Below are 24,531 nucleotides of genomic sequence, written 5' to 3'. Positions count from 1 at the left end.
TAGGGAGACCAAGTGCTAGAGAGGTTAGGGTTAGGGTTAAGGTTAGGGGTTAGGGGTAGGTTAGGGTTAAGGGCTTCTCCAGCAAGCCCCAGAGCTCCCGATTCACAGCCAACGTGCTTTCTGTAAGGATGGCTCACCCTTGCCAGAGCAGGTTTAACATACTGAGCAGCTAGGCCTCTGGGCCAGGGGTCTGGACCCTCAAGCCCTTGTTATTCTCCCATCTGCTGGATTCGGGCAAATGAAGAGTGCTTCTACAGGTCCCTCCCACACAGCCCCCCTGGCACCCACCCTGGCCAACTCTAGCCACCAACACAGGGCCCCTGTCTCTGGAGGCCCAGATGGCTAATGATCTCGTGTGTCTCCTCCCTGCAGGTACATCACCTGGATCATGAGGTCATCCCTCTGCTGGATCCTCCCACTTCTCCTCATCTTGGCCTCCGTGGCCCAAGGCCAGCTGACAAGACGCCCAAGACCTAGGCCCAGGCCCAGGCCCAGACCCAGGCCCACACCCGGCTTTGTTCAGCCCCATGAGCCATCAGAGCCTACAGACCTGCCCCCTCCCCTCCCACCAGGCCCTCCATCTATCTTCCCTGACTGCCCCCGGGAATGCTACTGCCCCTCTGACTTCCCTTCTGCCCTCTACTGTGACAGCCGCAACCTTCGGAAGGTCCCCGTCATCCCACCCCGCATCCATTACCTCTATCTCCAGAACAACTTCATAACTGAGCTCCCAGTGGAGTCCTTCCAGAACGCCACGGGCCTGAGGTGGATCAACCTGGATAACAACCGAATTCGCAAGATAGACCAGAAGGTACTGGAGAAACTACCCAGTCTGGTTTTCCTCTACATGGAGAAGAACCAGCTCGAAGAGGTGCCGTCAGCCCTGCCCCGGAACCTGGAACAGCTGAGGTTGAGCCAGAACCAGATCTCCAGAATCCCACCCGGCGTCTTCAGCAAGCTAGAGAGCCTGCTGCTCCTGGATCTCCAACACAACAAGCTGAGTGATGGCGTCTTCAAGCCCGACACCTTCCAGGGCCTCAAGAACCTCATGCAGCTCAACCTGGCCCACAACATCCTGAGAAAGATGCCACCCAAGGTCCCCGCGGCCATCCACCAGCTCTACCTGGACAGCAACAGGATCGAGACCATCCCTAATGGATACTTCAAGGGCTTCCCCAACCTCGCCTTCATTCGCCTGAACTACAACCGGCTGTCAGACAGAGGGCTGCCCAAGAACTCCTTCAACATCTCCAATCTGCTCGTGCTCCACCTGTCCCACAACAAGATCAGCAGCGTGCCCGCCATCAGCAACAATCTGGAGCACCTGTACCTCAACAACAACAGCATAGAGAGTGAGTGGGGGTGGGGCAGGGCCGCGGCCACGGCCACAGCCAGGGAAGGGGAGGTTCTTATTGCCTCAACCCTTTCTTGGGAGCACTGGGGGGAGGAGGTGGAGCCAAAAAGCACCCGACTTGGCACTGGACTTCAAATCTTGACCGTGTCACTTACTATCTGTATGACCTTGAAGACAGAGGTCAGCTCTACAGAAGTTTTCTCGTCTGTAAAGTGAGAATGGGAATAGTACCTTCTGTCACAAAGTCGATATGAGGATTTGGTAGGTTAACATCACGTGCCTAGAGTACCACGCTTGGAGGGTAACAGCTTGTCTTCCTCTGTCCCTTCTCGTTAGCCCCAGCTCCTCTGCCCTCCGGATCTACAGGTGGTAGGGTTGACACGGAATAGAGTCATGGACATTCTCGTGAAAGCGGAACGGTGACATTTAAATGCCTGCCCTGAAATGTCCTGGGCCTGTCTGCCGCAGAAGCTGGGATAGCAAGACTGACACGAGGTTTAGAAGAATCTCTTGAAGATGTACACAGACTGGCAGCCGCATACTCAGGATAGGCAGCTGGCAAAAAAAAAAAAAAAAAAAAGTGACAGCCAGAGAAACATGTCAGTGTGAAGGCTCTTTCTGAATCTATCCGGAAGGCTGGACTATTTAGTCATATAAGATAGTACATTTCAGGCAGAATTTGCCTCAGCTGCACTTCTAGGATCCTGGGCTTTGGATAAAAATCACAGCCCAGAAGAAGAGGCTGGAAGTCCCAGTTTTGCTTCGATCAAAAATGTCAGGTCTGAGTAGAGCCATCAACAGAAAGCTTTAAGAACAAGGGAGAATCCCATCTGGTCCTTGAATAAAACCAGGATACATCCATACCAGGAACGCAGCAGCTATAGGATGAAGGGGACCGAGGGAAAAAGGACGTAGCCCCGAAATCATATCAGCAATCCTTAGTTTCCGAGCCAAAGAATGAGAGGGAGATCGTTGAATTTCGACAATCTTGAAACAAATGAATGGGAGACCAGTCTCATCCACTCATCTGGAATAATTACAGAAAGTGGGGGAGGGCTTTCTTTTTTAAGTTTATTTATTTTGAGAGAGAAAGAGACTGAACACAAGTGGGGGAGAGGCAGAGCGAGGGGGAGAGAGAGAATCCCAGGCAGGCTCATGAACCACGAGGTCACGGCCTGAGTCGAAGTCTGCCGCTCACCCGACTGAGCCACCCAGGTACCGCTAGGGGAGGGCTTTTTCAAAGGTTGCAAAAAAACAAATTCAGGAAAGGGGGAAACTCTAATTTTATCCTGCAGGTAGTAAGCTGATGGCATGCATTACCCCCAGAAAGCTAGATGGGTCGGGAAAACAGGCAGAAAGAATACTTCAATAAAGGGCTCATAGGTTTCGATCGGGTTATGGAAGAGCAGGTGGCTAGCAGATAACCAGCCTTTTGAGGCTGAAGTCCGAAAAATCACACCCCCTCCACAGGTACCCCTTACCCCCAGCCTGTCTCCCGTGTCGCTGACAGACAGAATGGGTGGAGTGAGCCCTGGGTCAGTGTGATAACCACGTTCTCAACAATGATCTTAATGCTGCCACCTGCCCCGTCCTTTCCAGTGTGCAAAATGCCTTCACCGGCATCCTCTCATCGGAGGTGAGGGGCAGGTACCACTGTCCCCATTTTGCGGATTTGAACGAAATGTCAGGGTGGTAAGGTGACAGGCCAAAGTCACAGCGGTCATAGGAAGAAAACCCACCTCTGTCGGGGCTCTTTCTGCTACTCTGATGAGGAATTGAGAGGAAGAAGGAAACCAACATCAGCAACAATGGTGCTGACCCCACAGATGATGATGAAAGAGGCAAGGTTTAGGGAGATTAAGAAATTCATTTGGAAGGTGACATATCTGATGTCATCTGAGCAGAGGTGGAATCTCGTTTTCCACTGGAAAGCCGACCACAGCGTGGCCACTGCTTACCTGCCCAGCTTATCGCCCTGGCGCATCTCATCGTGCTATTTACTACTCCCGGATGTCGGATGTCGCTGTGAGCTTTGCGGCCTCTGCAACTCTATCAGAATAGGTCACTCTATCAGAACACCATCCCCCAGGTCTCCACCTGCTGTGGTCCCACCCACGTGTGAAGGTCCAGCTCGCAGTTTACTTCCTCCAGGACTCTGCAGAGTGAATTTCCACTAACGGTGGTTGATCGATTCTGACTTAGTTCGTTCTGCAAATGAATAGAGTAAACCCATGCACCCAAGGTCACGGCTCCCCAAGGTCAGCCAATCCCAGAGAAGAGAACTCAATTTCTTTTTTATGTATTTTATTTTATTCTTTTTATTTTTGAGAGTGGGGGGAGAGGGTGGAGAGGGAGGGGCGGGGAGAGATGGACAGATCTGAAGCAGACTCCCCACGCTGACAGTGGCCAGCCCGGGTTCTTATCCTCAGCTGTCCTTCCCCTCTTCCTTGCTCGTGTTTGCCTCCAGCCCCGTGTGTCCCGACCCCCCACCCACCTCGCTGGCTGACCTCTCCCTTCTTCCTCCACAGAGATCAATGGGACCCAGATTTGCCCCAACAATCTAGTCGCCTTCCATGACTTCTCCTCGGATCTGGAGAACGTGCCACACCTGCGCTACCTGAGGCTGGACGGGAACCACCTGAAGCCACCCATCCCACTGGACCTCATGATGTGCTTCCGCCTGCTGCAATCCGTGGTCATTTAGGCCTTACGCTGCCCCTGGGTCTCCTCTGAGCGCACTTGAATGCTAGTGGCCCACGTGCCGGTGCCCACCATTCGTTTTCTCTTTGTTTCTTGCTCCCAGCTTTGCCTTTCTCGTCCCACCTTCCTGAGGCAGGGCCTAGCCAACACACGCCGCTGCACCCGCGGCTTCTAGAGCAAGACGTCTAAGGGCTAGATGGGGTTCACCCCGCTCACAGACACCCACAGCACACCCAAACCTCTAGCCCCAGGAGCTAAAGACTTCACATCCTCTTCTGTCCTCCTCCTCCCTGTCACTGCTGGGTAAGTCCGGGCCACGGACTGACGTCGGAACTTGGTCCTGGCCAAAGCAAGCCGAAGACGGTCGGGAGGAGCCCAGAGGTGAGGTTCGGCAAGTCCTGCTGGAGACGCCGCCATGATGGACAGCTCCGGCCCCAGAAGGCCCCTTAGCCAAGGATCCCGCCTTCTAACACTGCCACCCCACCTCCCTGCCCACTGGCACCACACACATCGTGCTGGCTCTTTACCGCCTGTGTTCTCCAGCAAGGACATGCAAGGGAATGGCCGAAGGAGGGCAGAGGGTCGGGGTTCCTGCAAGGATCCACATCTAGCAGTCTCTTCACAGGGATAGCTGGGGCTCTCCTCAGCACACACCCTTCTGGCCGGGCCTCGCTCTTTCCAGAGGAAGGACAGGGAGGAACAGCCCAGGAAAGTAGCTTTAAGAACTAGGTATCGGCCAGCGGGCGAGGGGAGGGAGTCAAGAGCCCTGGGGTTGGGCCCTTGTGGGTGCAGATGGTCCCACAGCCCCTTGCCCGTCTAGACAAGAGGCTAGGCCTCGGGCAACACAGTGTCCACAGGGAAGGGTGCAGAGCCACTAGCCCTGCCCCGCCATCTGTTCTCGATCAGTGTGGACGGCCCAAGCCTCTCCAAAGCCCGGAAGCAGTTCACGAGAAAGTGTTCTGGGAGAGGCGGAGCACCTGGAAATCTCCCAGAAGCCTCCTCCACAAGTTCAAATTGGCTTCCCCCTCTAAGGCAGACGCATCAGTGACACCTGGTGGCTGGTACAGGTCACAGCTGGCTCCCGTCTTCCCCCTCGCCTCTCTCTGGGGTGGTTTCACCAAGTCAAGGAGCCGGCCTCAGGTTCCAACTTGAAGAGCCAGGGGGGAAGTGCACAGTCTCCCTCTCCTCTGGGATGCAAAGGGCGCGAAGGTACAGAGGCCTTGAGGCCAGGGGCTGATTCCTATCGTGGGTGAGCACAAGTGGGAACCTTCAGGAACGCAGGTGAGGATATGACCCGTTCCTGTTTGCTGTCTGACCTTGCCGGCCCCTTCTGCCCTCAGTCCCCACATCTGCGCGCCGAGGCCTCTCCAGCATTCATGCTCTAGTCTGCAGCTCCACTCTTTAAACCATGCTCTAATTATCTAATATTATCCCTTTCCCTTGCAGTAATTTATTCCCTACCTGGACTGTCTCTCCCCTCACAGTTCCCCACCCTCCCTGCCCGGGCCAAGTGAGGGGCTTGACAGGCCTCCAAGCAGAGCCTGGGCCCCATAGGACCTGCTCCCATCCCCTGTCCCTTCCGCCCTCCAGGGGACGCGGCCCCTCTACAGCTCCCTAGTGTATATGTTGGTGGAGGTGAATGTTCTAGAAATAAATAAGACACCGTGCCCACCCTCGTCAGGTGGAGAAAAGTTCCAGAGATGTTTCAGAAATTGGATCAAGCCGGGTCCTTAACTTCAAGAAATTCCCATTGTACTTGATCTCGTCTTTCTCTCTTGCTCATTTACGGAAAACGGGGCCCATTTCATCATAGCCTCCCCCCGCCGTGCCCCCCACCCCTGCTGTGCTCCCATGTAACTGCCTCATTCTTCCTAGCTGCAGCTGGTTTCTCCGAGGCTCCTGCTTAAAGTCAGTATATCACCGTGGCTATAAGCAAGCTCGTGCTAAGCCTGGATAAGCCCCCCTTCTGCACCTTCACACCTTGCAAACCTCAGCCCCTCACATGGGGCCCTCAGGGGGAGCACAGCTCCTGTGGTTCCCCTGAGGGCAGGGGTCCTTTCTGGTCCTGCAAACCTAAACTGTTTGGCTCCAGCAGCAACACAATCAGCATCATCCCATCGGCCCGTCTAGATTGTCTGCTTCCTCCGTTGCTCCCTGCGGCTGTAAGCCAGAAGGGATTTCCCTAGGATTTGAGGAAGCCCCTCCTCCACACACAAGTTCATTCTTTCAGTGCCATTGACATCTACGCGTCCAGGTGTGTAAGTAGGTGTGTAGGTTACTCTACATAGATCTGTTCTTTCTTCAAAACCATGTTAACTTTGTGAAACAACTTCTACATCCCAACACGCTTCACAGCAGAGGAAATAAAGTGATATGAAAAATATCCTGCTTGAACTTGACAGTGTGAACAAGTCAAGAGCGCCTTGGAGCTATCTTGCCACCCTTCTCCTCCCACCGCCCACCTCTTACCTGCTCTAAGGAGATGATGGGTGGAGAAAGGATCTGATTCCTAAGAAACTCTGAGAAAACCATTCCAACGCCTTTTCTCGGCAAATTTCTCCCAAACTCACAACGGTCAGAAAAAACTATTCCTAAAGTCAGATCGGCAGTCTGAGAGTTACATTTGAAGCCCAAAGGCTTGGATTCTTTCAACCCGCAGATATCAAATTGTTGGGGGTCTCCCACAGGCTCATTACTGAGCCAGATACCGAAAGACACAAAACAGTCACCGTTCCTGACCAAGGAAAACTTCCCGTTTAGTTGCGGAGATGTAGTTAACAAACACGGAAGAGTGGCAAAGCTATATCAAGGGCCGAGAAGAGAGATTCTACAGGCCACGCAGAAGGGCAAGAACCGGGTGCCCAGAAATCTGCCTTCAGATAGAAGGTCGATTTCAGAAGTGGGTTCGGGATCCTCCCGGCCTACACCATTTTCTTTAGGCCGAAAACTGCCAGATACTGCCTCACCCCTTAATACCTGCTTTAGTTCAATGGACATCGACTATGTGCAAGGTTCCCAGCTCAGAATTAAGGGTAGGCCATATCCTTGTCCATGCCCTTGAGGAATTCTTAGCTTGGTAAAGGGGGAAATCCTTGGAGTAATTCCATGTCCTAAGTGTTCGTAGCAAGGCAGAGTACAAAGAGCATGGTGGGGAGGGCCTCTACCCCTGTGGAGGGACGCCAGAAGGACTCCTATCTTTTGAGCTGGATCTTAAGGGATGAATCAGATTTTGCGTGGTGGGGGAAAGGGCGGGGGGGGGGGGGAATCACATAACCAGGAGAGAAAGGCCAAAAGGTAGGAAGGCATGGAGTATATAAAACCTGCAGTGTGTGTGCGTGTGTGTGTGTGCACGCCCGAGAAAGGAAGAGGAATGTGTTTAGGGTCACAGAGTGGCCTGCCTCAGTAGGGAATATATACACGTTGTCCAAAAAAGCAGGAGGGTTCCTGAAATTTCCACCCCCGCCCATGCAAGGGGCAGCAACGGGGTCAACTGGCCAGACTCCTGTCCCCACTGCCTGCCACCTCCTTTCCATCAGCATGCCTTGTGCTTCTCCTAATGAGACATGGGGATTAGAAGGGCCTCTGCACCGCCCTCCCCGTGTGCCACAACCGCATGATGGTGAGCGGGCTCCCACAGATCACACACATGCACGGAAACTAGAGCGTGTGGAGGGAGAGCTTGTAAAAGCGGGAGGAGAAGCTGGGACGGGGTCTAGGATGGGACTCCTGAGTCCGAAGGGGGCTCTTTGCCGGGATGTGGGGGAGCCTGCGCATGCGCCCTAGGAGACTGGCTCAGGCTGCGGGCCTCGTCGCCTCCTCCTCCAGGTTGGCAGAGCGTGTGGGAGGAACAGTCGCGGGCCAGAGCCGTCACGGAGAAAGTGGGGAGGGAGAGTGGGAGCAGGCGGCAAGGGGAATGAATGAACATTCGCATTTGCCTTGCTTGCAGGGAATTAATGGCGTGGGATGGGGGGGGGGTGGGGGCAGAGCCCAGCCTGACTGGGGTCTGGGGTGGGGGAGGGTTAGTCTCCGCCTGCAAAGCTGTGGAGAGAGAGTGGGGGAGGACAGCATGCCAAATGTGCCATCTGCTTCCTGGGCACCCTGCTGGCTCCAGGGCTATCTCTCCCTCCACCAGCAGAGCCCCCGTTGGTGACTCTCTCCAGATGGTGGGCTACCAGGGCCACAGGAACATGCGTATCTTCGGTGACCGGGTCCTCGGGCTGGGGGATGCCTCCTCCACACCAGCTGGTGCCCGGGAACATTGCAGGCCAAGCACTGGCCCTTGGGCCAGGCTCTTCGATCTGCCCCTTCACCTGGTATGCCAGGGCAGAGATGCGTCCTGCCAAGGCCATCTGTTCTGAGGGCATCGAGGCACATGATCTCAGAACTGGGGTGGGGGATGGGGGATGAGGTGAAAAGAGGCAGGGTCATATGAACAAACGACAACTCTCTGGCCCGAGAGTCAGAAATCTAAGCCCTGGTCCTGGCTCGGTGTGACCTTGGGTAAGTCACTGCACCCAGCTGGACCTCGGTTTCTTATCTGTTGGGTAAGTGGTTTGGACTAGATGATCGTCGGGGAGCTTCACAGCCAGGAGTCAGTATGTGGTCGGTGGGAGGGAGTAGGGAGCAAGGGGCAGCAGGCAAGCAGCTTGCCCGCCCCCAGGCAAGCACGCAGGCTGGCAGAATACGGGGGAACCCTTTAGCCTGAGGCACCAAGGAAAAGAGCATCTCTCCTGATACATACATCTTTGGTGGGGGGTGGGGGGTGGGGGGAGAGGATTCTTCTCGGCCCCCTGAGGACCCCACACAATGCCTCCTGGTGTTCAGGATCAGGAATTCCTTTCTAGGGTCCACCCTCAGTGGACTGAGAGAATTCCTTGTGTCCTCCTTGCCGTCATCATCGTCATCATCACTGGAGAACTTGAAGCCGGGTCTTCAAATCCTGCCCCAACCCCGTTCACCTTCTCTTTGAACTGCCTCCCTCTGGTGACTTTTGGGCAGTTATGGCCCCATGTTGGGGCCCCAGGTGGTGGGTGGTGGTGGGGTCAGAGTGCCTTAACTCAGCCTCTTTGAATCTTCGGGTTCCATCTGGAAAAAAGCAAGAAAGTCAAGCCCCATCCCTCTGAATGCTCCCCCCACCTGCTGTTTGTTCCCTTAGGGAGTCGGAACTGCCAGCCCCCTCAGAGCGGCCTGGAAAGGAGAAAAGCAGCAGACAGAGAAAGAGGAGAGAAGAGAGTGGGAGGTGGGGGGGGGCGGTACATGTGGAGGTGGCAGTGGAGGAGGTAGAGGGAGAGAGAGAAATTCCCAGCCACCGAGCAAAGGAATAGGATGGGGGACCCGCTGAGCAAAGAGAAGGGGGAACAGCTGGACACCAGCAAGAAGAGAAGTCTGATTGGCCACACGCTGGCCTCAGCCAGCGCCCCGCTGTCTACCCTGGCCCACTGCAGACGACCTTTCCAGCAGAGTCCCTACTTCTCCGGAGGCTGTGAGGCTCTGTTCCTTCGGAAACAGCATTGTGTGGGGTAAGGTTCAAGGTCTGAGGTGAGATTGGTATGCAAATGAGGGGCTGTGGTGCAGGCTGGGAGGGACTGGGTGGGGGGGGCACGGGGATGGAGGGAGTCGCAGCCTCTGGGCAAGAGAAGCTGGAAGGGGCTGCTGGGCGCTGGGGTTCGGGGGGCAAAAGCTCTGATGAAAAAATCATTCTTGCCACTGCAGAGGGCTTACCCTGGGCCCAGCTGAAATGCACAAAGGAGACGAACGTGCTAGACATTTCTGCAGCTGCACTATCAGAAACACGCCGGCTCCCTCACACCCGCACCACACACATTCCTTGACCCGTCTGTGCCTCTGTGCAGGAACTCGCGCAGACGTTTCTGCTTACGTGCTCATCACGCACGCACGTGATCACTGGTGCACACACGCAGACATCTAGGGAACTCTCTAGATGTGTACATGCTCCCCCAGCTACGTGCAAAGAACACTTTCTGTTCCTGTGATCATTTGTTTCTAAAAAGCTGTATTGAGGGGTGCCCCCGGGGAGGCTCAGTCAGTTGAGCTTCCGACTTCGACTTCGGCTCAGGTCATGATCTCACAGTTCTTGAGGTCGAGCTCACTGCTGTCAGCGGGGAGCCTGCTTCGGGTCCCCTGGCCCCCTTTCTCTCTGCTCCGCCACCACTTATGTTCTCTCTCTTTCTCTCCAAACAAGTAAACGTTTTTTTTTTTTTTAAAGCTGCATTAAAAAAAAAAAAAGCTGCATTTAGGAAGTATATTTTATAACTAACGTTCTTCTTACATTATATGTCAGTTTTTATTTATTTATTTATTTTTAATTTTTTTTTTTAACGCTTTATTTATTTTTGAGACAGAGAGAGACAGAGCATGAACGGGGGAGGGTCAGAGAGAGAGGGAGACACAGAATCTGAAACAGGCTCCAGGCTCTGAGCTGTCAGCACAGAGCCTGACGCGGGGCTCGAACTCACGGACTGCGAGATCATGACCTGAGCCGAAGTCGGCTGCTTAACCGACTGAGCCACCCAGGCGCCCCTATATGTCAGTTTTTAAAAGCATGAACTCTGAGCGTGCTAGGTGTGCCTTAGTTATTTCTGCACCTCCAGAGAGGAGTCCAGTGCCCGGAACGTAACAGACACCCCATAAATGTTTGTTGAGCAAATGTGTGATGGATGCATAATCTTTTAAAAAGCCGCAAGGCTCCTTGATGATGAGATTTCTCTAAACCTAGCTTGGTGACTAATGATGGTACTCTGTGCGTGTGGCCGTTAGGAGATTTGTATAAATGCACGAGTGTATGCCTAATTAGTAGGGAGGTGTGCAGACAGGGAGCCTTGCATGAGATGAGTAAACGAGCCTGTGCCAGGCGTCTACACGTGCCTGTGTGAGCGAAACTCAGCGTGTGTGAGAGCCCCCTGGCACTGAAGTTGGGTGGCGATGGGAGGGGCTGGCAGGAGAAGCCCCCTAGACAGAGCCCCAGCCGTTAGGGGGCTTGCACACGCAATAGATGCACTGAGTGTATAACGACATGGAGTCGGCAAGTGTGGGGGTGGGAAGTGAGTCGTTCCCACAAAGCCCGAGAGAACCCTGCCTCTTCGACGGCTGCCCCTCCTCCTGCCCGTCCCCCAGGACTGGGCTCCGACGTGATTTAACCTCCTCCTCATTTCTGCTGCCACTTCCTCCCAGGGTCCCCATGAAGCTCCTGGCTTTCCTGAGCCTGCTGGCCCTGGTGCTGCTAGAAGCAGGGACAGCTTCTCCCCCAAAGGGGAGGAAGAGGAGAGACCCGACGAATGAGGAAGGAGATGCTTACGCGGTCCTGAATCTGGGGAACTACGTCCCTGACCTGGACAACTACGATGAGGTCATTGACCTGAGCGACTATGAAGGGCTCATGGACTATGGGGACCAGCTCCCTGAGGTAAGGAGCACACAGCAGACCAACTGTGTTCCCTGTAGGAACTGGGTGTCAGGGGCCTGGCCCCTCTCCAGGTGCCCACAGTGCAGGCATCTCAAGCCTCCACGTCTTTCTCCAGGAGGTGGAAATTCTTGTCCCTCCATAGGAACTTATCACGTAGATAATGCTAAGAAAGAGGACAGCAAAAGTTCAATTTCCTTGTCGGCTTCTAGTAAACTTGACGGGATCCCCCATAGAAGTCACACATCTGTAGCCTGCCGTCACATAAGACCATAAGCCGTGTCTCACTGGGTGGGAGTCAGCGATGTCTTCATATTCTCGCTAGAAAAAGAAGCTCCAAACCCCATCTGCTCTGTCTTCTAGTCTGAAGTTCTTTCTCAGCACTTCCTGGCCTTTGCAGGGGCTGATCTGCAGCCCGCACCCGTTGGCTGCATGAGCTCAGTGCTGAGCAAGAGGAAGCATGGCGGCCTGGGCGATCCAGAGACATGGATTCCAGCTCTGGACAGCTTGGCCACCAGCCGCCTCCTTGATCCCTGGTGCTCTCCTCTCTGGGCCCATTTCCTCCTCCATGTGAGGAAGATACTGGACCAGATGCTCTTTAAGAAGTTCCCTTCCTCCCTCCCCCTTTTCTCCACAGTGACTCTTTGTAAGTTTCAAATTGGTCACTGAGGTCCCCAGAGTCCAAAGCCAATAACTGGCCTACTGTGGTCTACGTGCTATGTCTCCAGGTCAAAGCAGGATCCAGCCTGTATCCTCCAACCAGGATCGGTTCCACTCAGAGCACGGTGAATCCAAGGACACTCTCGTCCAAGCCCACCATGACCAAGCCTACTATGCTGGGCCTCCCAGGCTCCCCAAGCAGCCACGGTGAGTTCACGGTCACAGGTCTCAGTACGCATAGGTCATGGGCCATGTAGCCATGACCCAGCCCTGGGGCTACTACAGTAAAGTGCGGTTGGGGTAGGGAGGGAAGTGTCGGGAGCTAACCTTTACTTGTAAGGGAGAGTTAAAAGCTAACCTTTACTGTAACCTTTACTGTAAGCTGTCCCTACTGCTTTTTTGCTGGGTAGGAGGCCAAAAAGAAAAAAAAAAAAAAAAAAGCAAAAGAAAAAGAAAAAGAAAAAAGAAAAGCAAGAACTCCACTCTTCCTAGCAAAGCCACCCTACCTTAATTAACAGCATCACTAGGGGAGCGGGTTGAGTGGTAATTAGATTAGAGACAATTAAAAGCCTGTAGAGGAGAATAAATAACTTTGTGGCTGTCACTTGGCATGGGGGCAGATGAAGCAGTCATACTGCTTTTCGGCTCTAAATTCCCCCTTAGCAGCTCTCTTCCCCTCCCTGATGCCCTCCTGGAGACTGGGACACCGGCACGTCTGACAATAAGGGGTTGGCACTCTTTGGGGATCAAACTGACGCAGAGGAGGGATGCAGTTAATTCCTGACTTGCTTGTCCCTGGTTCCTGTTCTCCTGAGATATTTGCCTTGGATGGATCTAGCGTATCCGGGCATCCGTAGGAACCCATGACCTCTCGGAGCTGTAGAACCCCGGGCTTAAAAAGACCATAAAAGGCCTCGGCTTGATCTGCCATTCAAGGCCTTGGGCTAAGGAGGGCCCTGAGGTCCTCTCTGCTCCACCCATAGTGGTCACTGCCTGCAAAGAAAAGCTGCCTCTTAATCTTGGGGCTGTGTCCCTGCTAACAGATTTCGCCCTTGAGTTGGATGAGCGGTGGTCTCCCGTAATCTCTTGTAGTGGCAAGTAACAGAAACTACCTGCACCAGTCAGTTGTATGAGCCAGCAAAGCCGTCCCAACTTTTCAAAGCCAGTTTGGGCTTGAAGGCCTGACTTATGTCCAATGACCACCGGTCATGGCATGAGAACAGGAGAGAGCTATTTCCTGGGATGCTGACACCATAAGAACGGGAAATGAATCCTAGGCAAGCACTGTCCACTCCGTCGTGGCTTCATTCTGCTTCTCGGAGCCAGACGGAACGTGTCTAACTCCTCGCCCACAAGGCAGATGGCAGGACCAGCAACCATTAGCCATTTCGCCTAGTTCTGCCTTTAGTTTATCTTCATTGTGCCTTTGGGGACCAGAGAGGAGCCCCTATGGAAAAAAGACCAATGGATGTCCTAGAAACCCCCACACAGGCCCGGGAAAACCTGCATCGGATTGGGGCCTGATAAGAGGACCAGTGGGCCGAGACTGGGTGACAACTGGGTGAGGATCTGCTCCTCTTGGGTTGGGGGCTGAGGGCCGGGTCGGGGGCAGCCCACGGCACTGCCTCAGCGCATTGCGACATTGAGTTCTAGCCGTGGCTCAGACACTCCCTGGGGCAAGGGCCACTGGTCCCGGAAGCTGAAGGCAGTCCGAGAAGGGTCTCCCTGTGTTCTGCCTTGCAGCTGAACCAGGCCTGCCTACCTGTCTGGTATGCGTGTGCCTTGGTTCCTCCGTGTACTGTGACGATGCTGACCTGGAGAGCATCCCGCCTCTCCCCAAGACAACCACTTACCTGTACGCCCGCTTCAACCGCATCAGCCGGATCCGAGCTGGAGACTTCAAAGGGCTGAGTATGTAATGCTCTGGCACAAGAGGAGGGCAGGACTGGCGGAGGGAAGCCCACAGGCCCTCCGCCTGGGCACCAGCCACACGAGCTGTCACACAGTGTCCCACCTGTGTTAGCCTTTCCCTGTTAGTTTTCAGTCTCCCCAGCTACCAAATGGAAATAGCCCCAAGTCTCCCTGATTCCTTTCCTTGAAGATGTTGGATAACAGAAGTGACCCGCCCACCTTTGTTCCCTCCAAAGCTCTGGAAAGCGGGGAAGGGGAAGATAGGATCAGGCCTCCATTTTCAGGATTCCCAGCCACTACAGCTCTGTGCCCTCCTGGCCTCTGGACAAGACCAGGCTTACATCGACTCTCCACAGCACTGACGCCATTTATCCATTTTTTGTTTGTCGTGTTTTCCTTATGCCTTATACCTATTCCTATTCCTATTCCTATTCCTAACATTCCCAAGGCATGTTATTCCTATGCCTTATACCCTGCCTCAGATAGGAAACCTGGGCTCAAATCCAGATGCTACCACTAAATCCCATAGCCTTCCGGGCCATGGCGTCCTTTTGCGTCAACTAATGGTGAAGAGTGGGGGTGGGATGGGTCTAAGGATTGGTGGGCCTATTGGGTCTTGCCCTACAAAGGTTTCTACCAAACCCATATCCATGGGCAGCCACCACACAGGACAGAACTCCATGAGAAAGTATGGCCGAATCTGAGGGCTTTCCCAGGGGGCCCTGGTTTATCATGTCATTTCTTCTGGCTTGGACCTCACACGGGTGGAGAACTGGCCGGCATTGCCTATCTTTAAAAGGATGGGGCAGGGTACAGGTAGGTCCAGCAAGGGCCAGGAAGGATAGCGCGTCTCGTGACTTTCTGTATTCTCCCCCATACCCCATAGCAAAACTGAAGAAGATCGACCTTTCCAGCAATTCCATCTCCTCCATTGATGATGATGCCCTCCGCCTGCTGCCTGCCCTGCGGGACCTGATCCTCCCAGAGAACCAGCTGGCGGCTCTGCCCGTGCTGCCCGCTGGCATCGAGGTCCTGGACGTCCGCCTGAACCGGCTCCAGAGCTCCGGAATACAGCCCGAAGCCTTCAGGGTGAGCCAGGGCCTAAAGTCCTCCATTTACCACTTGCCACGCATGCCCACAACCACACACACACACACACACACACACACACACACCCTTGCCCTCATGGGATGTCCCTTCTCCAACACTATCCTGGGTATGAAAATCAAACCCCATTTTCTTCATCTGTTCCCATTTATTAAACTTTTTTTTTTTTTTTTTTTGGTTTCAAGAAACTGATTCTGACTCCAGAGGAGGGTGTCTTACGACACGCCATCCCAAGAACTTCCAGGAAAAGGAAATGCAGGCCTCATGGGCTTGTTACTGGAAATGGGGGAGGGGGGTTGGCACCAGCAATGAGAGTCAGCAGCTCTCCCTCCGCCTCTTCCGGCACATGGCCTCTCGGCACGTCTGTCCCATTCACCTCTCGGCACCCGCAGCACCTACGCCCCTAAAACCTAGGCTGTGCTGTGACTTGCGATCGTGCTGGCTCCAACCCTAACCCTACCTAAAATTTGGAAAAAAGTGGGCTTTGGAAAAAAGCCCACTACTAACTGATTTTCTCTGACCAAGTGCTTGCGAGAGCATCCATCCATCTGATGGATCTCTGGCTGGCCACTCGTGCTGGAAAGGGCTAAACCCGAGGCACAAACGTGGCCCCTGCGACTGCTCCCTCAACAGGGCTCTGAGAGCTCCAGGAGTGGTGCCAGGGAGGCCGCGAGGAGGGGCTCACGCCCAGCTCTGCCACACGCACCCGCTCAGCCTGCCTCACGTGTGCTTGCGGCTCTCACTCTGCCGCGCCAGACGTTTCCAGAACATTCTCTTCACAGCCACTCCAGGACCAGATTTGGAGACTTCTCATTTGGGAAAAGTTGAGGCTGAACTGGGATGGCCCCTTGTCCTCCCTCCCACCCCGTCCGCGCCCCCTCTCCCCCGCCTACCCCTCGCTGCTCCTCATTACCAGCTCCGGCAGGCTCCCCCAGCTGCCAGACCTCAATGACAGCAGCTCTCCTGCTGCCCCTCGTGAGAGTTAGTGCCTGTGAGCTCCCGAGAGACTGGGCATCCCGTGCAGCACCCAGGCCCGAGCCTGACACGTGGCTGAGGCTGAGGAGGCCCTCAGTGAACACTAGGGCCCCGCTGGGCGCCTGTCACTGCCAGGTCCCACGACCCCTGCCAGCCTCCCATGCCCTCTGCCTCCTCCCCAGGGGCTAGAGAAGCTGCAGTTCCTCTACCTGGCTGACAACTTGCTGGACTCCATCCCCGGGCCCCTGCCCCCCAGCCTGCGCTCACTGCACCTGCAGGTAAGCAGCCTCCCCAAGATCAAGAGCATTGCAGAGAGCCCAGGGGCATCCTGAGAATGCGGTGGGGTCTCCTTCCCAGGGAGCTTACTGGAGGCTTGGAGCCGAGGTCTCGCCCAGGCCATCGCCCACAGCCTCGGCGCGACTGCCTTCCTTTCCTTCCAAAGATGCTTCCTGTCCCTCAGCATCCTTCACCCCACTTCACCGGCGGCTGGTTCCTTCCTCTGTCTCCTCCTCCTCCTCCTCCCTCTCTGCTCTCCATATCCATCCTCCACGGGCCTTCTCTCCTCACCCCTTGCTGCGTGGCCTCGGCCTCATGTGCCTCGGTTTCTCCACTCCCAAGAGGGGAGCTGGTGGGGAGAGCGGATTGATCCGTGCCTTCGGCGCTGCCTGGGGGCAGACTCTCCAGGGGGAGGTTTGGCAGCTGTCAATGTGTTCTTTCCAGAATAACATGATAGAGACCATGCAGAAAGACGCCTTCTGTGACACTGAGGAGCACAAACACAGCCGGAGGAGGCTGGAAGACATCCGCCTAGACGGCAATCCCATCAACCTGGGCTTCTTCCCCAGCGCCTACTTCTGCCTGCCTCGCCTCCCCACCGGCCGCTGCTGCTGACTCACCGCTCCCCGTGCGGCGGGAAGGGTGCGGGCCTCGCCTCCACGCGGTGGTCTGTCATCCAGGCCGGAATCGGCCCCCTGATCCGGTTGCAAAACTCACCCCCCCGCCCCCTGCCCCCACGGGCTGCACATGCGCACGCACACACACACACACATGCACGCACACATAGATACACAGACACACATACAACAGATACACAGACACACACACATACACACAGACATGTAGACGTGCACGCGGAAACACAGACATACACACAGACACACGTGCACACACGCGGGCACAGGCACACAGACACGCACACAGACACACACGCGAAAGCGTCCCGCAGTAGCCAAATTTGCATTTTCTCATTCTCTTTCCTTGGCACCTTATGGCTCCTGACTCAGAAAATAGCAGCGTCTGGAGCAAAGCTCACTCCCATATTCGCCATCCGTCCTACCCACACAGAATGCCGGGAAGTCATGTACGAGGAAGAGGAGGAGGAGGAGAAAAAGAAGGGGGAAGTGGGAGAAGCAATGGCATGCGGGAGCCAGCTCTTACTACGAGGCTTACAGAACCAATTATTACACTTCCCAGACTTTTGTAAGCCAGTGGCTGAACAGGGCTTTTATTCAGGATTACATTATAAGCTCGCATTTAGATATATGATGTTGAAAGCACATGTAATAAATACTCAAACTCATGACTTCCCAATTATTTTACTAGTAACCAATAAGTTCTTGAACTTACTCGCATCCGTGATGTAGTATACAGTGACGGGCCCCTCAGTGCTTGTTTCTCCCGACAACACTTTCAAGTGACATCACATTGGTAGTTTGAAATCGGCCATGGTGAGAGAAGTTCTACCATGGAAATCAGTAAATGCTACACATCGGGATTCTCTGAGAGAGAGAGAGAGAGAGAGAGAGAGATGGTTGTTAAACATTTGCCAGCTCACCACTGAGGACAGAATAGCTATTTCGCCCACCAGAGTAGGGTGGGGTTTCTATGAGGCTTTCTTTATTTTCTTGCTCTTCCTAGGCCAAGGGCTTCCTGTTAGATTTGGAGGGAGACATTCATAAGGATGGAGACTAGGGGCGCCTGGGTGGCTCAGTCAGTGGAGCGTCCGACGTCGGCTCGGGTCATGATCTCGCGGTTCGTGAGTTCGAGCCCCGCGTCGGGCTCTGTGCTGGCGGCTCAGAACCTGGAGCCTCTTTGGATTCTGTGTCTCCCTCTCTCTCTCTGCCCCTCCCCTCCTCATGCTCTGTCTCTCTTTGTCTCAAAAATAAATAAAACATTAAAAAATTTTTTAATAAAAAAAAAATACGGATGGAGACTGACAAGAATCTTCACCCGGATGCCCTCCTTGTAACACTTACCTGTTCCTGGCACACTGGGGACCCTCTGAGCCAGGCTCAGCCGGGGCGGTTCAATCCTTCCCGTGCTCGCTTCCGTGTTTAACCACCAGAGGGCAGCCTTGCGCAAGGATAAATAAATAAATAACTAGCAATTACTCACCTGCAGCCTTGGGTTCTGGGCAAGGTCTGCTGTGATGGGAGATGGGAAGAAGGCCAACTATGATCTAGCTGACTTGTTCCTTGAATTATGAAGACAGGAGAGATGTCGCCCTTCTCCTTATAAGGAGGTGTTGGGCAAGAGGGACGTAATAGATGGGCGCTTGGCAGCAGGGGTTGACTGAAGGATAAAAGGGGGTCGAGGCAGGCAATTGACTCCTTCATCCAGCAAGGATTTTATCGAGCACCTACCTGCCCGGTGCCAGGCACTGTGTTACATGCTGGTGATCTGATGATGTGCAACACACGTACTCCTTTTCCTCCTGAAGCTTAGAGTCTGGCACCGAAGATACATGCTAAACGGTCACACAGCCACACTGTGCAACTCCTGACACACGTGATAAGAGGATTCTGCAGAATGCTATGAGAGCTTACAGGAGGGAGACCCAGTCTGAGGCCCGAAGACCTTTAAGAAACAACATCTAAGCTGAAACTAGACCAAGGAGCGGGAGTTAGCCGGGCACTCAGTTGCCACGGCAATCACTCGAGGTGGCGGTGGGGGGACGGTCCCCGAGTCCGGCTGGGCAGGTATGTGTCTGTGGCCTACGTGGAAGGGAACCCGCTCAAAGTTCTCCAAGTTCTTTGGGTCCTCAGGACAGTCCCGTACACAGACAAGTCAGGGGTTATTAGTCACATTCTTCAGACGAAGAAATCAAGAACTCCAGAAGATAAAGTGCTTACTGGAGCTCACGTGGCTAGTTGAGGCCTGAACCGAGACTCGATACATTTCACGGGCTGCAAATGGAGCGGGAAGTGGTTGTTTTTTTTTTAAACGTATATTTTTTATTGTATTTTTGACAGAGAGAGAGAGAGAGCAAGAGTGGGGGAAGGGGCAGAGAGAGAGAGAGGGAGACACAGAGTCCAAAGCAGTCTCCAGGCTCAGAGCTGTCAGCCCAGAGCCCGACGCGGGGCTCGAACTCGTGAACCACAAGATCACGGCCCGAGCCGAAGTCGGAGGCTTAACGGGCAGAGCCACCCAGGCGCCCCTTGGAGTGGGAAGTCTTAAAGGCGAGAGGGTGCCCTCGTGCTTCCTGTGCTGCCGGCTCCCACTCTCCTAGAGATCCAGGGATTCTGGCACAACTGAGGCTGGGAAAACAGCCAATCGCTCCCTGCCTTTCAAAACGGTAGAGAACAGCGGAATTTCAGAACAGTGAAGTCTGGCTCTTCCTCTTCCGTCTTCTCAGGAGCTCGTTACAGTGGGAGGCCTCTCTCTCTCTCATCCATCAGTTCTATCCTCTTCCATGTCCTTCTCTGTTTGGTTACAACAAGGCCTAGGTATACCACACCTGAAAGCTTCAAGACCCCAACTGCAAGAAACCCTGTGTGGAAAAAAAAACACCAAAAAAAAAAAAAAAAAAACCAAACCAAAGAGAACTTTCCAGAACTGGGGCCCCTCTGTGCTAGAAGCCACATCATACCCACATGCCCCAAGGTTAATCTGTGCTGAGTACAGAAAGTCATCTGACCCCCGCTCTGTGGCAGAGAAGGGGCCCAGTAGTCCCCGCACTCTGGAATTGGCCAGATGCTGTAATAGAAGCTATTAGGCACATCACTGAACCCCAGCAACAACCCTAGAGAGTAGGGATGTTTATCTCCACACTGGGGACAGGGCAACAGGCGGTGGCCCAAATGAACAGAGCAGCACGTGGCAGGGCCGGGATTCAAAACCGCGTCCCTCCCGACACGGGGTCCCAAGTCCCGCTCTTGTACCTCCCTTCGGTGCAGGCACCTCTCTCCAGGCCAAAGGAGGCGGCGGCTCCCGAGGGTTTCTTTCCTGAGGCCGTGTTACTACCCTGGGCAGGAAGGATCTCCCCAGGGACCTGCTGCCTGTGCAGCTGTCCCCCAGCTCATCTCCCATTTTGGGCAAGGGAAGCCCAAGGAATAGGAAGAATGCCCTTGTTGGCCGCCCCCCTGAAGAAATTCTAAACGGTGCATCTGTCCCCAGGCCTCTCTGGAATCCGGAGAGGGGATGGGCAGGGAGAGAAATCCAAGCCGGCTCCCAGCAGCTGTTACATCTTAACAAGAAGGAGCTGGGGCTCTGGCTTCTCAGGGACCCACAGGCGTTAGGGTCAGGCTCCCGGCAGGGGGGCAGAGAGCACCTCTTTATGCAGAGTGAGGCCGAGGCACGTTGACTGCCGGACCCACTGCTGATGAGCAGTCCGAGGTTGGCTTCCAATCCACGTCTTCCAAGAGCAGGACTTTCCAAGCCTCAACTCATCCGGGTCGTTAGTGGCCGTCGGCACCGGTGCTCAACCTTGGCCACCTTGGTGAGGGCCCTTGCTCTCGGGTGGCTCCTCGGTGGCCATCCAGCCAGCACTGTAGGAAGAAGCCCCGCCCCCCCCCCCACAGTCTTCAGACTTCTGTCCTGCCCTGTCCTGTGAGGAGGCGGGGGGTGGGGGGGGGCAGGCAGGGAACCCCAGCAGTGGGAGTTTGCCGTGACCGCCCCTCCCCTTGCCCGCCCTCAGATCCACGGCAAGGTCAGGGCCAGAGGGGACTGGTGGGGACCGGAGGGCGCCAGGAAGGGCTTCCTCCCCTGACCCCGCCTGGACTTGCTTCCTCCTGCCTTTTCCTTTAGTCCCCTCTGGGAATCATAATCTCTTATGCTTCCGCTGTGAATTTGCACTCTACGGAGCTCTTTCATATATGGGATCTCATTTACAGTCCCACCAACTCTGTGAGGAAGGTATTATTATCCCTGGTTTCCAGATAGAATATGGGAGGCTGAGTGATTTAAGAGAAAGATGACTCAACATATAGAAAAAACAAGACCAGGGGCGCCTGGCTGGCTCAGACCAAAGAGCACGCGACTGTTAATCTCGGGGTCGCGAGTTCGAGCGCCACGGAGGGTGCAGAGATTACTTAACTACATAAGACTTGAAAAAAGAAAAGGAAAAGGAAAAGCAAGACTGAGGGTGAGGAGGAAGGATCGCCATCATTTCTTGGGAATCCCGGTAGGAGAAACGCGAAATCTCATCCCCAGTTGCAGGAGCAAAGGATTGGTCCCCTCGCTCAGCAGCCCCCAAGGGCTCCTTGAAAAGCAGGAACCGGGAGAGCATCGCCCAGGCTGAAAACATGGGAGTCGCTCACAGAGCCTGAGTCCTGAGCCCGCCTCAAGGCAGTCCGGCCGGAATCCTGATGCAGCACATGAGGTAAGGGGGTGGCGGTGGCTTCTGAGGATCTGAGCTCAGGGAAGCCCTAAGGCTCAAGGACACACTGCCCCCCATCTCTGCCCCCACCCCGCAGGCGCGTGGGCGGCCCAGCACCCACATGCCCGTGTCTGCGTGTCTGCGCCCTTGTTGCTTCTGGCCAGAAGGAGGGAGGCAGACAGACGGGAGGTGGACCGGGCTGTGCCCCGCCCCCTCTGCCGTCTGGAACTCTCTCATCCCCTCCTTCCTCCCTCCGCCCCTCCCCTCTCCCCACGCTCCACGCCAGCTCAGGTTTGCCCCTCCTCTCTCTCAAGGTTGTCTCTCCAGCTGGCCCGGCTGCACCTTCTCCAGCAGCCACTGTCTCTCTCCCTCCCTCCGTTGCTGCCAGCCTGAACCAGGGTCTCCCTATGGAGGGAGGACGTGGCTTTTCCCCCCACCCCTCCCGTGTCTCCCTCCTCTTCCAGGGGTGACACAGCCGCCAAGGGACCACCTTCTTCCTGCTGCACTAAAATAAACTCTCCAAACTCAGGCCTCCTTGTCTTTAGACCACCCTGTGCACCCCTCCCCGACTTGGCCAACCCTGCGGCCCTGGTCACCCATGAACACCTCCCGCCCGCCCCCCCCGCCCCCGCAAACACCCCCCCCAAGCATGCACCCAGAACACTCTCCCCCTCCTCTCCTCCCCCTGCAAGCCCTCTGTCTCCTTTCCCTTTGTCCCCTTCTGTGTCCCAGGCACCAGAGCAAATAGCTTCTAGTGTTCTCCTGGCCTGGCGGTCCCAGCCCTGCCTTCCAGAATCCTTGCCTTTGCTGTATGTCTAACACACAGTTCATACACAGGAGGAAGGGCAGTGTTTCCCGCTGCAGCCACCTGCAAAGGGACCGTGGTACAAGGGAGTGAGCACTAGAATGAGAGTCCACAGCCCCAGGCCCTGACTAGCTGTGTGACGTGTGGTGGGTCACACCAGCACCCCACTCTGTCCCTGGGTGCTCCCTGGGAAATCCCTGGGCCCCAGCCCCCTTGCTCAAAGCATAGCCAAGCCCGAGGGGTTTCATATGTACCCGCAGCCCCATCCCCTTCCTAGTCCAAGAACAAAGACCAGACCCTTCCCTGCTGTTGGCTGCAGCACTGACCAGCACCGACGAGGAGATACCAATGGTGAATGAGAAGAAAGGGAAGCAAGGACAGAAAACAGGCAGCACAGGACATGTCCCGTCTCCCAAGTTCTGATCCGAAGTCAATTGCACTCTGACCCTAAAAGCTGACTTAGCTGTAAGCCCTCCCGAGCCCCTCCTCTGGTCCCTGCAGACGAGGGAACAATCCAGACTCTCCCGCTCGGGCCCAGGAACCTTTGACAGGGACACCTGTCCTGACCCATCTTGACACAAGATGCTACGGGCCTTGAGCCACACGTTGTATGTAATCAGCATCCCCCCACCAAAGGATCGCCAACATGCCTGCTCAGGAGGGGCACTGTCTCCCCCAGAAGGGCCCCTGCATCCCAGGACAGGCTCCTGGGGCCTGGCACCTCTTTGGGGGAATCTAAGGAGTCCCCAGGAGACTGTGTCCTGGGAGACAGGTGGGAAGGTACGTTTGAACCTTAGAAACAAGCAATGGCAGGCGACTCTTTGGCCTTTGGAGGAGTGCTATAGGGTGGGGTGGGGGCAGTGAGGAGTGGGGTGGGCAGAGGAGAGGTGGGACTCCTGGCAGTGGCTCTGGGTAGTCCTGAAAAATACCAGGCCAGAAAGACGCAAACAGCCCCCAAGCTGGGAATATTCTGCAGAGTAGGAAGGTATTAAGCAGTTACTCAGATGTTTCAAGCTAAGGCACCCTGCAGAGGAAGAAAAAAACAATGTAGTCTTCTGGGATTCAAGTCTTTCAGAGCATCCCTGTACTTGGTTAAAATCAGCTTGGCGACGTAGATGCTGCTCCTTTCGAACAAGGTGGTCTGAAAATCAGGTCTTTCTTAAAGTCAGTGTATCAAGCATCATCCCTGCAGAGATTCTGGAAGGTAGAGAAAGAGGAGAAAGTGAGAAAAATCCAATATTCCACAGGCCCCGAGATTCCCCAGCATCCTTTGGTCCAAGCCCCTGTGTCCAGGCAGGACTTTACCTGGTGCAGAAGGCCATCTCCTCTGGTTTTAAGGAACGGCCAGAGGTCCGGGAAAAGCAAGCTAGCCCGCCCCCGTCAGCAGGAAACTGTGCGAGCCCTCTGCCTTACCACATCCAGTCCCCATAGTGCGGCCATGAGGTGGGCCCTGCCCATTTTATAGAAGAGCTCAGAGGCGTTAAGTTCCTTGTTCAAGGTCACACAAGTAGGGCAGAATGGAAATGACTGCAAAGCCCTCGGCCCTCCTGGATCGGTGCTGGGGGTCTAGCACAGCTGCTAAAACACCATCACCTCACACTTCCTCCGGGAGCCTTGCACATACAACACACGTAATAAACACATGCTGGGCGCGCTCCGGGGCCGCAGGGGAGGCAGACCTGCTATAGAAATAAGGCTGTAAATGGCTCATTTTCTGCCCCTTCCCTCTCCTAGCCCACCCCCCCCCCCAGATGGGGGCCCAGGCACACCTGGATTTCTCCTCCGAGCCTTTCCAATGCAGATCTTCTCACACCCCCTCCCTTCCTATCTATTGTCTCAGAGCCCGGCTTCTTGGCTCCGGAGCTCCTGTTCACTGATTTCTTTCCGCTCCTTCCACCCCGAGTACAATAGGCTCCTTCCCTTATTGGTAAACAGAATCCCAACTAGCCCCAGGGGGGGTGTGTCCAGGGGGGGCGCTGAGCTCCCCTTGAGCTTTGGTCTCA

The 24,531-nt window shown here is 55.0% G+C and overlaps 2 protein-coding genes across 2 annotated transcripts; both read left to right on the top strand.

Moving 5' to 3' along the window:
* Window positions 1-388: 388 nt before the first annotated feature.
* PRELP (proline and arginine rich end leucine rich repeat protein) lies at window positions 389-4,058 on the top strand. The gene is made up of 2 exons (XM_047076420.1): window positions 389-1,352; window positions 3,883-4,058. Exons 1-2 carry the CDS (start codon window positions 389-391, stop codon window positions 4,056-4,058), a joined length of 1,140 nt encoding a protein of 379 aa, XP_046932376.1.
* A 5,321-nt stretch (window positions 4,059-9,379) lies between these two features.
* OPTC (opticin) lies at window positions 9,380-17,018 on the top strand. Its single transcript, XM_047076435.1, has 7 exons — window positions 9,380-9,573; window positions 11,246-11,477; window positions 12,203-12,341; window positions 13,878-14,045; window positions 14,932-15,134; window positions 16,310-16,405; window positions 16,848-17,018. Exons 1-7 carry the CDS (start codon window positions 9,380-9,382, stop codon window positions 17,016-17,018), a joined length of 1,203 nt encoding a protein of 400 aa, XP_046932391.1.
* The last annotated feature ends 7,513 nt before the right edge of the window (window positions 17,019-24,531 follow it).

The sequence above is a fragment of the Lynx rufus genome, unplaced genomic scaffold (assembly GCF_022079265.1).
Source record: "Lynx rufus isolate CCGP_SWC_20201006 ecotype Redwood Valley unplaced genomic scaffold, mLynRuf1.p SCAF_15, whole genome shotgun sequence".
Classification (NCBI taxonomy): domain Eukaryota; kingdom Metazoa; phylum Chordata; class Mammalia; order Carnivora; family Felidae; genus Lynx; species Lynx rufus.
The sequence above is the reverse complement of the archived record's forward strand: the minus strand, read 5'-3'. Positions and strand labels throughout refer to the sequence as shown.

Bases quoted from the DNA above. Each gene is read 5' to 3' on its own strand.
- PRELP (XM_047076420.1), top strand. From the start codon at position 389: ATGAGGTCATCCCTCTGCTGGATCCTCCCACTTCTCCTCATCTTGGCC. The intron at 1,353-3,882 runs GTGAGTGGGGGT...CTTCCTCCACAG, and splicing joins CAACAACAACAGCATAGAGA to AGATCAATGGGACCCAGATT.
- OPTC (XM_047076435.1), top strand. From the start codon at position 9,380: ATGGGGGACCCGCTGAGCAAAGAGAAGGGGGAACAGCTGGACACCAGC. The intron at 9,574-11,245 runs GTAAGGTTCAAG...ACTTCCTCCCAG, and splicing joins CGGAAACAGCATTGTGTGGG to GGTCCCCATGAAGCTCCTGG. The intron at 11,478-12,202 runs GTAAGGAGCACA...CTATGTCTCCAG, and splicing joins ATGGGGACCAGCTCCCTGAG to GTCAAAGCAGGATCCAGCCT.